The sequence below is a fragment of the Ursus americanus genome, chromosome 2, assembly GCF_024610735.1.
Source record: "Ursus americanus isolate L20-20 chromosome 2, mUrsAme1.1.p, whole genome shotgun sequence".
Classification (NCBI taxonomy): Eukaryota; Metazoa; Chordata; class Mammalia; order Carnivora; family Ursidae; genus Ursus; species Ursus americanus.
In genome coordinates this window covers 86,418,908-86,436,912 of record NC_142128.1, presented here as the reverse complement: position 1 = coordinate 86,436,912, position 18,005 = coordinate 86,418,908, and the positions used below count along the sequence as shown (strand labels likewise).

Sequence of the window (18,005 nt, the reverse complement as noted above, 5' to 3'; positions counted from 1 at the left end):
AGAGTTGACATAAAAGATAAAACCCACTTCCATATCTAAGATAAGGGAGAGAACACTAACCTACTAGTCAACACACATAATTTTTTATTTAATTTACTACTCCTTAGTTGTATCATCTTTCATAGTCTACTGCTGAGCCTCATTGTGCTCATTTCTAAAACAGGAAAGAGGACAATTTCTGAGCTGCTCTTAGAAGGTAGAGAGAACCAAATTCATTTACTCAATAAGCATACTGTGAAGAATTACTACGTGTTAGAAATTATGCCAAGTGGGATGGCACAAAGATGAATAATATTTGACCTATGCCCTTGAGTAACTCACAATATAATTAGAATTATGGAATTCAATAAGTAGCAATGCAATAATGATGAACATTTACATAGTTTCAACTTTGTATAAGGCATTATTCCAAGTACTTTATATATGGTAACATCTGTAATATTCACAAAAACTCCAGGAGGTACTATTATTATAACCCTTGTTTTATAGATGAAGAAACCAAAAGGATGAAAAGAAATGCAACTTGCCCAAGGAACAAAGCTGGTAAATGGCAAAGGTGGGATTTAAATTCAGGCAGTGTTGCTCTAGAATCCATGACCTGAAATGCTACGCTCATACTGAGGAATAATACCTCGTCTCTCAATTAAACCCCTACGAAGGGTAGCTCCTATTCTGCTCTTTCTCTCTCTCTCTCTCTCCAGTTTGTAAACGACAGTTGCAGCATTTTGAATAGAAATAATAGTCATTTGGGTTGTGTAAAAAGTTTCTATCTTATTTAGTACAACAAAGTCAAGGCAACTGCAGGTAAGCTGGGGTGGTATGTCTGCCACCAGTAAATTGCCAATAACAACAATTTTGCACCACTCTAAAATAAAGCCCAGAGAATTGGTTCCAGTTTGAAATTGCCTATTGGATGTTGTTTTTTTCAAAGAGCCTGTTCAGTTTTCTCAAAATGCATTAAATTTCTTCCCAGCTATTTCCCAACAACTGTGCAAGTAAATTGGGTTTGTACAAGAGTTATTTTTAGACTAAGTCTGGAACTGCCTATCTAAACCATTAATGCCACTATAAATTTAAAGGCTTTCCACTTTTAATAGTGCCTTAACGTATTAAACTTTCTTTTTTTTCATCATGCTATTCTACTCCTTTTCCTTCTACCTTAATACTTTTTTTAAAAGATTTTATTTATTTATTTGACAGAGAGAGACAGCCAGCGAGAAGGGGAACAGAAGCAGGGGGAGTGGGAGAGGAAGAAGCAGGCTCCCAGTAGGGAGCCCGAGGTGGGGCTGATCCCAGGACTCTGGGATCACACCCTAAACTGAAGGCAGACGCTTAACGACTGACCCACCCAGGTGCCCCTGCCTTAATATTTCTTAATTATTGCAAGAAAAATCAGTGACAGTGACTCCAAAGTTACATGTAACTTTCCAATCTTATTTTTTCCAAGGTGTCACCCAGTAATCATATACTTTAATGCTTCTTCAAAACTTTAAAATATAGCCAACCATACTTTACAAAGGACACTAATAAAAATATAGATCTTGCCTAAAACAGTTCAATTTATCCTGAAGCATTGTGTGACAACATAAGCTATGCAAGTTGTCCAAGCACTGTGACTTGAGACAATTCAATCTCTTTGGACTCTGGTTTCCTAGTGTACAAAATAACAAATCTGAATCAGTCAAGTCTGAAAACCTATCTGGTTTTAGGGTTGTGATTCCGAGTACAGAATACTGCATTTTCCAAATATTAGATCACTAATAGTGAATAGTACAGCACTATGCATACCAGCAGCCTAAATTAAAGTGCTTATGTAAAATATTTTGGGGGAAAAATCAACTTATCCTTAATAATATTCACAAAAGGGCTGCTACTGTGGGAACTGTGGGGGGAATGAACTGGGAATGATTTATTTTCAATGAAGAAGTTAAGTTCTTTCGGAAGAATAATTAAACATGAAATAATCTACAGATTCAGCATAGAGGTCACAGAATTACAATCTGGAAACAAGTAGTTCTATTATGGAGGCAAGGTGATAAGCGGTTTTTAAGAATGTGTTTTAAAACTTTTGTTGACAGTTTTTCCATCTTAAAAATATAAACATATGGTAGCACTTTCTACAATATTACCTTAAAACATAAAAACAAAGGCTACACTCAAAGTCCTCCTGCTTTCTTTAAATCCTCTCCCTGAAAAATGAAACGGGCTCCTTCAATTCCTGTTGGCTCGTTGGTACCCACCCCGCCACATACACACAAAAGGTTATCTAAGTACGCCGTCTTAAATGAAGTAAGTTTTATCATAACTGGACTTGAGTGTGGTACCGGAGTGCCTGCCCATATGCTTCCTACGCTCGGTCCCTTTCCTTCTTCCTTCAGAAGGAGGCTCTCTGAGCCCGAGCGCACAAACTCCACCCTCACACACACGCATTACACCCGAAGGCTGACTCACCTGCACTCAGAATGTGCCCGCGTGACAGACAAATCTGTCGAACTGTCAGTCCTCCTGAGAAGGGGGTTTAAGGTGCAAGTACAAGCGTCCAGGGGCCAGATTCCCCTCGGGTCCAAATTCCACAGCCAATGAATTCATCAGAAAGCGACAGACTTCCCACACCTCACTTCCCACTTCAAACCCAGGGTCTCTGGAGTCAGGTGGCGCGGTCTGATGACGCACGCTGCCCCCCTTCCTTCACCGCAGCACCTCAGCCAAAGCGACTGCGGTCGCCACCCCGCCCCCTTCCGGGCGCCATTGAGAGCGTGGCGGTAGCCCGGCGCCTGCCGTCCAGCCCTGCCCGGACCGATGCCCTCTAGTGGCTCAGTGTCTAGAAGTCGCCCAAGAGGACGACCCATGGCATCCCGGAGCTTTGACGGTAAGGTCGCCTTGCTTTTCAGGGAGGGACATGAGTGGACGAATACTCTGTGGCGCCACCTCGCGGACAGTGGAGGAGAGCCGGGGGGCGGGGAGAAAAAAAGGAAGCGGAATGGGCGGTGCGCAATCCCGCTCACGGAAGGGATTGAGAAAAACACTACGTTTCCCACAGGCCCGCGCGGCTTGAGGCGGGTGGACTGGGGAGCCGGAAATCAAAGAGGGTCAGGGGCCGCGGCTGAACTCGGATTCCCAGGGTGCCTAGCTTCCGGCGGCTGCGCGCGCACTTCGGGCGCGGGCGCTGTGGCGCGTCTGGTGCCGGCGCTAAGGCAGGACTCGATTTCCCAGGGTCCCGCCGCGGGAGTCTCCGGCGGGCAGGCGCACGCGAGCCACGGAGCGAGGTGGCCGAGGCGGCCGCCCAGGCTTCTGGGTCCTCTTGGTCTTCGCCTTTCTTCTCGGTGTCGGCTCCGCCGGCTGCTGGCCCTGCGGCCCCCGGCCAGATCGACATGGCGGCGGTGTTGCAGCAAGTCCTGGAGCGCACGGAGCTGAACAAGCTGCCTAAGTCCGTCCAGAACAAACTTGAAAAGTTCCTTGCTGACCAGCAATCCGAGATCGATGGCCTGAAGGGGCGGCATGAGAAATTTAAGGTGGAGAGTGGTAAGTGGCGACGCTCTTCCCGCCCTTGATTCTGGGCCCGACTCCGTAGCTATGGCTGGTCTTCTCCCCTTGCAAGCTCGCTTTCTGCCTGCGACTACGCTGGTGACATCGGTTTCCCGGCTTCTTAGACCCCCTAGGCCTGCTCTTACCTGCTCTCACAGTTTGAAGTGAAGGAGCCCTTTTGTTTGTTTTAAACCGAATTTACACTTAGTTCCGTTTTCTTTGTAATTAGTGTGGTCTCATGTAGGGACACTTAATGTTCGGCACACAGAAATTGTGAAGATCTGCGTCTGTTTACTCCGGACTAGCGAGAGTCTGCGACCTCTCTCTCTAAGCTTAGAGTACCCTATCTTTATGTTGCGTTGCTAGTAATTTCCGCTCACTTTTCCTGGTCACCTGCATTCAGAGGTCTTTGTCTAATTGACTACTTCATGCACTGAGTTCTGTTTCTTAGTCCTTCGGGCTGTTCAGGTTAACGAACTAGATGTTCATATAAATGAGTAGGTGCCTAAGTGCTGGAAACCCAGCGAACGTAAATAAGTTTGATATATCGGATTTCTCTGTAAAAGTCGGAGTTTAAAGATCTGTTTATAGGTACTTACAGTAGACCCTCAGATAAGAAAGTTACCGACAGTTGTGACTTGAATATCCTTGAGGAAAGATTAAGACCATAGTAATTACCGTTAGTGAAATAAAAACTGTTATTTGTCCCGGTTTACCTGGGGGTGTGGGGAGTATGGTGCTGTTTTGGTAAATTGATTGAAAATTCTGAATACATTATCACTGCAAAAAAATGTAATTATCAAGCAGAATTGGTGTCGAAAAGTAATTCTGTGAATCCCAACACTGAAGATACACCGCGTTCTGTTCATTAATTTGCACATAAATATCAGTTAGTCTTCTGTGTGGTTGATACTGTGCTGAACAGTACACCCTCAGTCCTTCCCTTGTAAAATTAACTCATTTTTACATAAGGTTAACTATTTTATATGTTTAGGTATTTGAATCTTTTAACACAACCTTTTAAAACAAAGCAGTTTTTAATCTAATTTTTTCCTCCGTTTAATAAGGTTTTTTTGTACTGGTGTCTGCTTTATGCTAAAATGTCTACTAATGTGTGGGGAAAATACTAAGGTAAGTAAGACATGTTGCCTACCTTGAAGATTTTCAGTTTTGTGGAATAGAGAAGTTGGAAAACCCCCGTAGGTCTTATTTTCTTTTGTCATGTACGTGTAAGTCAGTTGGAAATGTTAAAGTGCTTTCAGTGCTCTAATTATCTTTACTCAAATTCTCTTATTTGGAGTGCAATTCAAATACCATGCCTTAAATATTAAAATCAACATTGTTAAAAATAAGTAGCAGTATTGACAGTGTGTGTACATGTGTGTTTGATTTTATTTTTTTCTCTGCTTCTGAAGAACAACAGTATTTTGAGATAGAGAAGAGGCTGTCCCACAGTCAGGAGAGACTTGTGAATGAAACCCGAGAGTGCCAAAGTTTGAGGCTTGACCTAGAGAAGCTCAGTAAGTATTTTTACATCCTTATTTTATTCTTATAGTATGGAGATCTTTAGGCGCTCTTTTGTATGCTTTAGAAACATTGACTTACTGTTTATGAAAATACAGATTGTCATTGTTTTCATTTATGGTGGTATTTGGTGTTTTCTCTTGATGGTAAAGACTTTGTTAAGAATATAAGGCTTAATTAATGGTCAGGAGACCTGGGTTCTAATTCTGACTGCTATTAGAAGCTCTTTTGCCGTATGTAAATCATAACATATAAAATGGTTAGAACCACCTGTCCATCTGCTTACCTATCTAACTGTACAGATCAAATGAGAGATGTTTGAAAGCATTTTAAAAAGTCGTAAAGCATTATGCAACTGAAAATGTAATTAAGGAGAAAATTATTTTTAATTTGTTGAAGATTAAAGCCGACCAGTTTATTATATTTTAACTGTTGTATTTTTTATAAATATTTATGAATCTCAGGATATTTCCTCTTTAAGACCTGTTTCTTAGGAAAGATGGGTAATTTCCTTTTTTTTAAGATTTATTTTTAGAGAGAGAGTACAAGGGGTGGGGGGAGAGAATCTTAAGCAGACTGCACTGAGTGTGCCCCCCCCCCATGTGGGGCTCGATCTCACGACCCTGAGATTTTGACCCAAGCTGAAACCAAGAGTCAGATGCTTAACAGACTGTTCTACTCAGGTGCCTTGCGTAATTTCCTTTTTAATAAGTTTTCTTCTATCATTAAGTTCTAGAAGGTACACAAGATCTTAGTTAAAGGTCCTGGCATTTCTTGGGAAAAATGATGTGCATTGTGTGCTTTGCTTATGACAGGAGAAAGCAAATGTCAGAAAAGGTCTTTATAGAGTGGGGGCATAATATTTGTTATTAGATATAGCTGGATTTTTAATTTGATTGGAAACACAGGAAGCTAATAAGAGAGTGGTTAACACTTCAGCCTTTTTTCTTAACCAGGTCTGTGCCCATCAACTATTTAGGTCATAATTTTTTTCCAGCTAATTTTGAAGCACTTAATTTTAAAAATATATGGCATTTATGTACAATGGTTTATATACACATGTAATAATTAATTTATTAAGTGACATAATTTATTAAGTGACATAATTAATTTATTAAGTGACTAGGTCTCGTTCATCATCTGTATATAGTGCTGCCTTGGCGTAATAACTGGGTCTGTAGCACTGAGGTGCTATAGAATTTCAGGAAAATTACTGTGATTATAGCTGCTTTTACGCGATCTGGAAGGCAGAGGAGGAGAAGATGAGGAAAAACCTAGACACATCTAGAATGCCTTTCTGGGATATACAGTTATGTCTGTGTTTTTTCACTTTATCATTCCAGATCTATAAGTTTGGAAACCAGTAAATAATATTAACGCAAAATAGAAAATTCAGACTAATTTAGCAGGGTTTTTTCCTATAATAAGCCTATTGTTTAAATAGAACTTAAGATTGGAAGTAGCAGTAATGTATTCATTTAATTGCTAGCACATAATATAGATGCGTTTTAGTGGAAGAAAGTTTCAGAAAGTATATTCTTCCTAGTTATCTGCATGCCTTTAGGGAACAAACTGTACAAGGGGAGATAGACCATTATAAGTGGAGATTGATAATTCAGTTTCAAGCATAATTTTTTTTCCCTCCATGTTGAAGGCTCTTTTTAGAGTGATAAGCTGAAACAGAATTATCCATTGTTGTTATTTACTCTGTATACATTTTATATCGTTTAAATGTTATTTATTCTCTTGATCTTGTTTTTATTACTCAATTTTCTGATTTGTAAATATATTTCATTGTTACGATTGACTTAGAAGAATCATTGAAAAATGATTAAAGTGATAATTGTATGTGCTTTTTCCTATAAATGTTGGTTAGAATGATTACAAATAAGATTTTGGAGACAGGATAGCATATTTAAAAATTTGGTCTTGGGCACCTAGGTGGCTCAGTCGGTTAAGTGTCTGCCTGCATCTCAGGTCATGATCCCAGGGTCCTGGGATTGAGCCCTGCATCAGCCTCCCTGCTCAGCAAGGAGCCTGCTTTTCCCTCTCTCTCTGCTGCTCCCCCTGCTTCTGTGCGCATGCTCTCTCTCATAAGTAAAATCTTTAACAAAAAAAATAAGAAAAAAGTTTGGTTTAGAAGTAGAGTAAATTTGGATATTCATGAATTTGGAATACTATGTTCTGTAACTCAGCCTTTCTGAGACTCAGTTTCTTCATTTTATTTATTTATTTTTATTTTTTTAAAGATTTATTTATTGGACAGAGAGAGACCCAGCGAGAGAGGGAACACCAGCAGGGGGAGTGGGAGAGGAGAAGCAGGCTCTCCGCTGAGCAGGGAGCCTGATGCGGGGCTGGATCCCAGGACCCTGGGATCATGACCTGAGCCGAAGGCGGTCGCTTAATGACTGAGCCACCCAGATACCCCAGTTTCTTTATTTTAAAACGTGTATATGGGTGGCAGTTGAATGAAAACTGCCATTGCAGTTTTTAAGTTTATGTGTGTATGTTCATAAAATTCCTTTTATCCAGACAATCAACTGAAGGCACTAACTGAGAAAAATAAAGAACTTGAAGTTGCTCAGGATCGCAGTGTTGCCATTCAGGTAAAAGTTATTCATGTGAATAAAGCTAACTATAAACATGATACTTGAGGAAGTATTCTATTTTGTGTTACTGAATGTGAACATGAAACATGTCCTATTAGGAGAAACTACTAAGAGAAATGCATATATATAATTTCCTTAATTTGGACCTTTATATGTTTTATTGATTGGGTATTTCTTTTACTCATCAGAATATATTGGTACTTACTATAAAAAGAAACTTGCTCTTAACGCTATAGCTCTTAAGGTTGTGATTTTTTTTTAATTCACATTGTAAGTAAAGTGCCATAGAACTATAAGTAGGAGAGATATTCATAGATTCACTTATTTGTCCCCCACTCAACCCACTTACCTATCATCCTTCCTTTCTTTTAGAAATTCTCTATTTAGTACTTACTGTTGACTTACTGTTGCTCAGGCATTATTTCAACTATTATGATACAGTTGGGGATATGGATGAATCCATATCAGAAATCGTTTGCTTAGAGTAGTGATAAGAGTAACAGATTGAATGTGGTCACAAGGATTGTTTACCCATTGTTTTAATAAAGCGGCCATACTCAGTGATTCTCTAACTGGATAGAACTTCAGGCTCTCCTCATTGCTTTTTTAAAACTCGTGTTTGGAAAAACAAAACAAAAAAAACTTGTGTTTGATTTGAGATTAAAAGGTACTTGGTGTATAAAAGGTACTTGTAATGGGAAAGTGGTAGACTTAATCCAATAGAAATTTAAAATTCTCTGCATAAAAAGAACTAAAACACAAATAAGCCACTAATAAGTATCTTTTTCAATTAAAAGATGACTATTTGGATCCTTACTATGACAACTTTCATATTTTAAGAAAAATCATTCAAGGGGGAAATGGGCAAAGGAATTAAAAAAAAAAGAGGAAGCTGCACAAATGGTCAGTGGCAATATGAAATGTTGCTCTACTTCACTTGTGATCATAAAAATGCAGATAAAACAATAAAAGTAATTATTTTTCATCTCCCCATGTTAACATTGATTTCTTTCTCTTTTTTAAGAATGGAGTGGTGGCTTGAGATTGACACTTAGGAATCAAAGCGTATTGATTGCCATTGTCTTGCTGCAAAGTAGTTTGAGAAAAAATATTAAAGGTTTTAAATAATTTCATTTCTAGGGCTCTTTCTTGAAAAATAATTTGAACCTACCTGTAAATGCAGTGATATCCATCAAAATTGTACTTTATGGCAGCAAAAATTAGAAGTAAATTAATGCCTTTTCTACAAAAGCATGTTTAAGTAACAAGGACACTTCCAAGTGCTAAATAGTGATGTGGGAAATTTTTCATAAGCCTATGAAAAATAATTTTTAAAAATGTAAAATATAGTGTTGAGATTACAGGTAATGTTTAAATTTCTTGATGTATTAAGTTATATGAGAAAGAAAACCAACCATTCTTAAACTATAGCTAGTGTTAAATAAAGTGGCATATCTGTGTTGGGACTTGAACACAGTTTTTAATTTAAACACATTCTGTTTTTCCTTTATGTGATAGAGTCAGTTTACAAGGACGAAAGAAGAATTAGAAGCTGAGAAAAGAGACTTAGTTAGAACCAATGAGAGACTATCTCAAGAGCTTGAATATTTAACAGGTATGAAGAAATACTTTAGCTTCTAACTCCAGTCTGTCCTCTCTCTTCTAATAGTGCTCGGAATTAATCCCCAGCCCATTTCTGTTGCCGGTGTTTGTTTATCATAGCTCAGAATATAGTCAATGTAATATCCTACTGTTTCTCCCATTTATCTTTAGATCATTATCAAGATTTTAAAGAAGTGTCTAGACAAATATACACAAATGAAAAACATCTAAGAAGTTGTAATTTGGACCAAGGTTTACATGCTAAGATACTTACTACAGTGTGATTTATAATATCAAATTGGAACCAGTTTAAGTGTTCAGTTGTAGAGGCTGAACTCTTTCTTCTAGTATAGACACACTTGCTGGTATAACCTGTCCAAAAACATTCAATATGTAGAAGAACCTGAAAGGAAATCTTATATTTAAAAATATGGACTGAAGGAGTTAGGTGGGAATACAAGCTAAGTAATACATATAAGTAAGGTAGATACATAGTATAGTATATAGTATATGATACAGTTGATATATTAAGGTAAACATGACTCTTAAGCAGTGTAATCGTATTCCCTTTGGTTCCTTTTATAAAATTATTACGATTTTTATTTTTATTAATAGAATTTTCAACTATTTATGTTTCTATACGATAATACTCAATTAGGTAACTACACTTTTCCAGTCTCAGTTAAGTTACTGCAGAGTATTTTTTGGTGATATTGATCAGCTACTGGGTAGATAAAATTAAAAGAATATTTTTTAATAAAAACTTCAGTGTAAGGAATATAGAGAAATTAAGCATGTATTATTCTGGCTGTTTTGAGTAGATTTGTATATGTATTACTGCTTTTTGACTTAACAAATGACTGAAATTTTAATCTATGGGTATATATCAGGGAAATTAATGTTATTTTGTATATTTAGCTTATGATACTGCATTTAAAAATTTAAAAACCAGTATAATTTACATGTTGGGTTGGGTGCACAAATTTGGCTTATCATTTGTTAAAATTAAATGTGTAACTGAGTATGACAAAAAGAAATTAAGGAGTTGAGAACTACTTAGCTTGTATTAAATGCTTGTGTTTCTAGAGATGCGTCTTCGATGTTTCATTCCTCTGAGCATTAATTAGTCATTATTTTCAAATTCTCTTCTGACCTTTCTAGAGGATTTTAAACGTCAAAATGAAAAACTTAAAGAAAGCAATGCCACAAAGGGTGATCTGCAGTTAAAACTGGATGAACTTCAAGCTTCTGATGTTTCTGTTAAAGCAAGTAACAAATAATTCTTAATGCACAAAATACAATGTTTGCTTAAAACTCACCTAAATTAAATTTTAAGTATAAGCAGGTGATCTATAAAGTGATTAAAAGCTGTGTGTTTGTTTTTGTTTAATGTCAGGGAAAGAATTAAACGTTAAGACAATTTTAATAGAAAAATTTGTTTATATGATACTTAAGTTTCTTATAGTTCTTATCTGACCATCTGTTTTCTGTTAAGAATGCATGCAAATACTTCTGTTGTTAAGATTCTGCTTGTGTTCTTTAGCCACAGGCAAAATCTTTTAACTAGCCGTGTATATTGTCTTTAACTGTAAATGTTATTTTCTTGGATATCTTTAGTATCGAGAAAAACGCTTGGAGCAAGAAAAGGAGTTGTTACATAATCAGAATACATGGCTGAATACAGAGTTAAAAACTAAAACCGATGAACTTCTGGCTCTTGGCAGAGAAAAAGGAAATGAGATTCTAGAGCTTAAATGTAATCTTGAAAACAAAAAAGAGGAGGTAAGTTAGTAAATTTTGGTTGAAACTTACATCTGTGCGCCAGCTTATTACACATGTATTCCATGGTGAGGGTTGCCTGGGTGGCTCAGTCAGTTAAGCATCTGAGTTCTGCTCAGGTCATGATCTTGGGGTATTGGGATCCAGCCTCAGGTCAGGCTCTGCGCTGTTGGAGGGGAGTCAGCTTGTCCCTCTCTCTCTCTCCCTCTGCCCCTCCCCCAGCTAGTGCTCTCTGCTCTCTCTCAAGTAAATAAAAATCTTTAAAAAAAATGAACGTCTTCCATGGTATACTGAAGTAAATGTATTATAATATTAGAAACGTGGAAGACATAATTCATAAACATTTGGCCTAGGAAATGAACGAATTGCATTTAAATAAATACCTTAAGATATTCTTTGATGAATTTTGATACTGTCTGCTGTCTTTTGATGTATCTTTAAGATACATTTAGAAATGGTGGTAAATTTTGTGAGCTAAATCCAAATGTGTTGTTCCATGAGCTTTTATTTATCATTTTCTTAAATATACACATTTTATGTGAAACCTTTTTTTGGATATAGGACATTATTTTGCTTTCACTTGGCAGCTAAACTTTATATCAAATTCATTTTAGTTAATATAACATCCTCTCTCCACCCAACTCTTCTATTTCTAGGTTTCTAGAATGGAAGAACAGATGAATGGCTTGAAAACATCAAATGAGAATCTTCAAAAACATGTAGAAGAGCTGTTGACCAAACTGAAAGAGGTAGAGATGACCACTTTAAAATTTCTCCTTTACAAAAATATTAAAGCACTTACGAGGCTATTATTTTTTTAAATGATTTCGTGTTTTGAACTATTTCTGGCACCATAAAATGGCCAGGACACCGTCATGTGTTGTAGCTAAGCTGAAATAGCTAGATTCAGAAATGGCAATCATGTGCTATATCCAGAGGACTGTCTGAAAATGTGTATGGTTAATTTTAATATCGTTGAAGTATTGCACTTCAAGATAAAAATTTCAGCAATATTTTATCTTTAAGGTAATTCATCTTTATCCTGAAAACTGATGTTAATTTTTATCTCTTTACAAATTGGATTTTTTATCTTAACATTCAATAAGCATTCTAAATTCCGCTCAAATGAGAGTGTTGTAATTGAGTCTTTTTTGTAGGCCAAGGAACAGCAGGCCAGTATGGAAGAGAAATTCCACAATGAATTAAATGCTCATATAAAGCTCTCTAATCTATACAAGGTAAATGCCCAACCACACATTTTAGTGTCCTAATGTTGCATTTTTGGATATCCAATAACTTTTTAAGATTAAATTTTAGAGTGCTGCCGATGACTCAGAAGCAAAGAGCAATGAACTGACCCGAGCAGTGGATGAACTACACAAACTTTTGAAAGAAGCTGGAGAAGGTAAGTTTTTTTAATTATGGGAAGATTATTTTGTTTTTAATTGAGGGGTATTTTTTTCTTTACCTTTGTGTAGATTGTTGGATTTAGAAGTTAGATTAATCTTATTAGAGACAAAATTTGATATAGAGGGAAGTTCTTGGAGTAAGAAACTTTGAATTATATTTTCAACAGATAGGATATTGGAAATTTGGATAGCTACTGTTTTTCTCATTTTATAACCTTATATATGGTCTGGTTTCTAAAAGGAAATTTTTCTTCCATTTATGAAACATTTACTTTGATAAATACATATGGGTTTATAGTTTGGGTATTCTCTTAATCCATGAAGAAGCCTCATTTTTGCGTTAAAAACTGTATATTTTAAAGTCTTTGATTTTCATGTATTCTTGCTTTTTAAATGTAAATTTTTGGTTTGGGGGTTTGTTTTTGTTTTTGTTTTTTGCTGGTGTAATATAAGTTGTTTATATGATCTTTTCTAGTCATTGTGTTCTAGACTAAAGAGCAGAATAAAACCAAAGAGATATTTAGAGCCACTTTTTTACTTTGAGTTCCCTTATTTTCCCCATAGATCAGAGATATCAAATGCAGAAATAGATTTAGCAGGCCAGGACATTTCAGGAATTATAACTAGAGCAAGAGATTTCAGAGGATAACTGGCAACCATAGTGTGTCTAGAATTTAATGTTTACTGAAGGGAAAAATAATGACTGTGCTGTTACATTTCGTAAGCTCCAAGATTTTAAGTGTATGTTTGGATATTCTGTCCTTTTAGCCAATAAAGCAATACAGGATCATCTTTTAGAAGTGGAGGAATCTAAAGACCAAATGAAAAAAGAAATGCTTGAGAAAATAGGGAAATTGGAGAAGGAATTAGAGAACGCAAATGACCTGCTTTCTGCCACAAAACGTAAAGGTATGAATTAACAGATGCTTATAAATGACTTGAATAAAATACTAGGACTTCCTACGTAGTTGTCACTACTTTCCACTAGTACTATTTCTCTATCTTGTTGTGAAACTCCATCAAGTTTTTTTAGTTATAAAATTAATACTTGTCCGTATCTTTACTATATTGTCAAATACAAGTACCATTTCATCGCATATAACTGTGTGTCAATTTCCAAAACATTTTTAACTATACTTCATGATTTTTAGAATTGGATTACGTGACAGTTTGATGTCATATTTTAAAATCTGCTTAGGAATTTATATGTAATGTTTAGTAGGTGTCACATTTACTCGTCTTAGAAAAAATATTGCTGGCTTTAGTGTGAAATAGTACAGAAATACATTAGATTTCTATGTGTTGGCACAGGAGCCATATTATCTGAAGAAGAGCTTGCAGCTATGTCTCCTACTGCAGCAGCTGTAGCTAAGATAGTGAAGCCCGGCATGAAATTAACCGAGGTAAGACTGGTATTAAGTCTTATTATTTTCCTTCAGTAAAAGGAAATTTGCTGAAATTTAATGCTCAGAAAAATTATTCTTAAACGCATCTGATGCTTAATGGATCATTCTAAGAAAAGCTTTCTTGGTTCCTGGTTCTTGCAACATATAGGAAACATTTCCATTTTAGTAAGTGCTAATGCATGTTTATTATGAAGCTAGATCAATTATATGCTTCTGTATTACGCTTAGGTTTGAAACAACCCCTTTTCTCCTTTCAGCTGTATAATGCTTATGTGGAAACTCAGGATCAGTTGCTTTTGGAGAAACTAGAGAATAAAAGAATTAATAAGTATCTAGATGAAATAGTGAAAGAAGTTGAAGCCAAAGCACCAATTTTGAAACGCCAGCGTGAGGAGTATGAACGTGCACAGAAAGCTGTGGCAAGTTTATCTGTTAAGCTTGAACAAGCTATGAAGGTTGGTTCCATTCTTAAATTTTAACTGGGGAAAAGTATATATGACAAGTGATTTAGAAAGTAATTCTCTCTTAGAATTAAGATATTTAATGGGGCGCTTAGGTGGCTCAGTTGATTAAGCGTCCAGCTCTTGATTTTGTCTCAGGTCATGATCTCAGAGTCATGAGATTGACCCCCACACCAGGCTCCAGCTGGTGCAGAGCCTGCTTAAAATTCTCTCTCTCCCTCTCCCTCTTCTTACCTTTCCCCCTGCTTATGCACGTGTGTAGGCATTCTCTCTTAATAAAATGAAATATTTGAGTCAGAAAAGGCTAATTTTGCTTTTCAGTGATAGGGTAATTCTATAGTATTAAACACCTGTAATCATGAAATATTCTTATTCAGCTAAAATTATGGGAGCCTTTTCTATTAAGGCGTTAGAGAAGTTTTCTGTAGGATTCTGTAGTGGTTGATGGTTAGCCAAATCTCCTTGGACTACTCTTCAAATTAAAATAACAATCTCTCTTTGTAATAGAACTCTTGTAAATTTGTCCTAGTCATTCTTTGTCTGACAGTTCTGATATTCTGTCTGGAGATGGTGATGTTGTTTGACCACAGGGAAGAACTCCTTTTTTATAACATTTCACAATTCGGCAAATTTTTGTATGCATTATTTTGTTACTCTTCCTTTGCAAATTTGAAGTACCAGGGAAATTCATCAATATCTTGCCTTTTAAGATTCGTTTTTACTAGATAGTAATTAAAAAAGAACATATTCACATAATTTTGCTTTTAGGGTACAACTATTAATACTACTGAGAAGAACTCAAGATGTATTAAACAAGTTTTGAGAAAATTCAGTAACTTTTTGTATCTGCTGTTTTAAACTGATAAATTTTTCCCCCTGTGAAAAAATAGTATAAATAAGTTTTATCCTTAATTCAAACTTAAAATTTTGTTGCTGTTGCTATTATGATTTAGATGTCAGTTTAAATCCAGGTATGTTGTATCAAATGGTCTTTTTCTCCAGTGTCATTTGACATCTAGCAGTCTTGCCTTGACAAGAGTATTGGCTTTTAATATCCGCCCCTCCCCCCCAACCCTGTGGTTTTAGTAAGAGGTCCCTTGGGTGTAATTAGATCTTCTTGAGTTTCTCACTACTGAGAGTGAGTGTTTTTCCTGGAGCTTATTGTCTGAAGAGGATAGAGGTACAAGGGGCTTTCAGGCTCAAATAATAGCAGATGTTCATTATGGAAAAAAGTTATTTGTTCCTTTTTCACTAATGTATGGGTATAATAATAAAAATTCTTTACGTACTTTTTTCAAAACCAGCAAAGAATTTAAATAAAGATAATTTCTGTATCTTCTTTATAGCAGAATCTTCTGTCCATGACATAGATCATGTGTTCTCCAGCCTAGATTCTTTGATGTTCATTTGTTACTTAGAGTTTTATAACCAAGTTATTTCTTCCTTAGCATCTTAGTACCATTTTGAACACAGCAGATTTGTATAATTGCTATCTCTTATGAACATTTGCCTCCTTCATTTTGTCTCATACTTGTTTCTACTGAAATTGGTGTATGCATACCTTTAGGGCAATGTACTCAGGTACTTGAAACACCATAAATATGAGCCATCTTTCACTTGGATAGTATCTAAAACGTTATAATGTAAAAAGAGCTCATTAGGAAGCAAAATTTATATAAATTTGAGATAAAACATACGATTTCAAACATATTTTGTGCTTTTTTCAGGCTCCTTAAAGCTGTGTCCCTAAATTCTTAGTGATATTGGGATGCAGAACTTACTAACAAAGCACTGCATATAATGTATCTTTTTAACAGCCTTGTAACATTGGCTGCTGCTGCTTTAGAATTAATTCCTGATGACTTTTTTATAAAATCAAGTTTTACTCATCTTACCCAACATTTTTTGCTTTGATGGTTACTTTGATGTTTATTTCCATGTAAGTAGCATAGTAATGATTGGCATTGTAACATAGTCCCTTATTTTCATCTCTATAACACATCTTTTGAGAGTATTTCTGTGACATCAGTTTGTTACACTATTAATCTGGTGTGGCTGTAAGATTGTAATTTACAGTCCATTTGAGGAAGGTGGCGATTCTTCATTGTTTTCATATAGTGATAAACATGATGAGCAATACTTGAGATATTAAGAAATACATGTGTACATATTTGTAGAGAATTACTCTTTAATAACTACTATATCATAAATAGAGTTTTTAGATTATCAGTTGACTATGGTATTTGAGCGCTGTATATTTTTGTTATTCATATAACTGCTTCATTTGTATAGACTTTAGAAGGGCCTGCAGAATTTTCACTTTAATTTACATTTTAAAGGAGATTCAGCGATTGCAGGAGGACACTGATAAAGCTAACAAACATTCATCTGTGCTTGAAAGAGACAATCAAAGGATGGAAGTACAAATAAAAGATCTTTCACAACAGGTTAGAATTTTTTGTTTCTTTTCCTATTTTGTTCTAAACAGACAGCCCAATAATGTTTAAGTCTGTTTGCAGGTATATAAGATAGGACTACTGCATATGAAATTCTCATCAGTTAGGAATATGACTCTCGCAGAATTGTAGCCTAGTCATTGTTTTTGTTTTTTTCCTAGCCCTTCTTTTTTTTTTTTTTTTTAAGTGTTTGATAAATTTTCAAATTGTAGGTACTGGTTGTAACAAATGAAATAATTCAAGGATAAATAAAAGTCTTCTGTCCCCTTCCCCAGTGCCAGAGTATAACCACTGTTAACAAACTGGTGTATCCTCTCATGTCTTTTTTCATATGTATATAAACACATATGAGCATTCATGAATATATGTAAGCATCCTTTGTTTTTACTGAAGTAAAACCATGCATATAGGTTCCTATGCCACTTTTTTTTTTCTTCAGCTGAACAAGTCAGGAAATGTAGAACTATTTTGTTCATATATTTTATCCCCATTTTTGTGTGTGGATTTACCCATATATAACATATACATAAAAACTTTATATGAGTGGAGTAAAAATCTATTTTTCATGTTTTCTTCCCATACACTACATACATAAGCATGCAAGTGCAAGCATATGCACATTTACAGGTATATATTTCTTTGTGTTTTATTTGGTCAATGTTTTACATAAATGGAGCCATACTTGTAGAATCATGAATTGGTAGTTTTTTAAAAAATACTAGCCTTTGTTACATACTTTTACAGGAATGAAAAATAATTTTTCCCATTAAAATTTTTTAGATGTTAATATCTAAAACAATAATCTTAATATTTTAAAAATAATTTAATACTGATGGTGTTCATAAAGTAATATTTTCACTTGAAAATATTAATATTAAGCATTTCCAGAATCAAAGTTAATACTATTTGGTAACATATTAAAACTTTGTTTTTAGATTAGAGTGCTTTTGATGGAACTTGAAGAAGCAAGGGGTAATCATGTAATTCGTGACGAAGAAGTAAGCTCTGCTGATATAAGTAGTTCATCTGAAGTAATATCACAGCATCTAGTATCTTATAGAAATATTGAAGAACTTCAACAGCAAAATCAGCGTCTCTTAGTGGCCCTTAGGGAACTTGGGGAAACCAGAGAAAGAGAAGAACAAGAAACAACTTCATCTAAGTAAGCAATTGACTACCTTGGTTTGTTTACCAAATATTTATTGAAATTTTCATGTGTCCCTAATCATGCTGT

At 35.7% G+C, this 18,005-nt stretch overlaps 2 protein-coding genes across 3 annotated transcripts in view; one reads left to right on the top strand and one right to left on the bottom strand.

Moving 5' to 3' along the window:
• Positions 1-2,640, bottom strand: part of ODR4 (odr-4 GPCR localization factor homolog) — a 39,297-nt gene extending 36,657 nt beyond the window's left edge. The window contains exon 1 of the mRNA XM_087858501.1: positions 2,452-2,640. The gene's annotated coding sequence lies outside the window, so the exon portion shown is untranslated. The remainder of the gene's footprint in view (positions 1-2,451) is intronic.
• Positions 2,641-2,732: 92 nt separating this feature from the next.
• TPR (translocated promoter region, nuclear basket protein) overlaps positions 2,733-18,005 on the top strand; it is a 66,496-nt gene continuing 51,223 nt past the window's right edge. The window contains exons 1-15 of one of the 2 annotated variants that reach the window (XM_045811453.2): positions 2,733-2,869; positions 3,214-3,522; positions 4,941-5,045; positions 7,582-7,655; positions 9,177-9,273; positions 10,422-10,525; positions 10,878-11,042; positions 11,696-11,788; positions 12,197-12,277; positions 12,357-12,444; positions 13,217-13,357; positions 13,760-13,851; positions 14,112-14,309; positions 16,655-16,762; positions 17,707-17,933. In XM_045811453.2, the coding sequence (XP_045667409.2) occupies positions 2,800-2,869; positions 3,214-3,522; positions 4,941-5,045; positions 7,582-7,655; positions 9,177-9,273; positions 10,422-10,525; positions 10,878-11,042; positions 11,696-11,788; positions 12,197-12,277; positions 12,357-12,444; positions 13,217-13,357; positions 13,760-13,851; positions 14,112-14,309; positions 16,655-16,762; positions 17,707-17,933 (1,952 nt within the window). In that variant the 5' untranslated portion in view covers positions 2,733-2,799. The remainder of the gene's footprint in view (positions 2,870-3,213; positions 3,523-4,940; positions 5,046-7,581; positions 7,656-9,176; positions 9,274-10,421; positions 10,526-10,877; positions 11,043-11,695; positions 11,789-12,196; positions 12,278-12,356; positions 12,445-13,216; positions 13,358-13,759; positions 13,852-14,111; positions 14,310-16,654; positions 16,763-17,706; positions 17,934-18,005) is intronic. The other variant, XM_045811452.2, reaches the window with a different exon arrangement.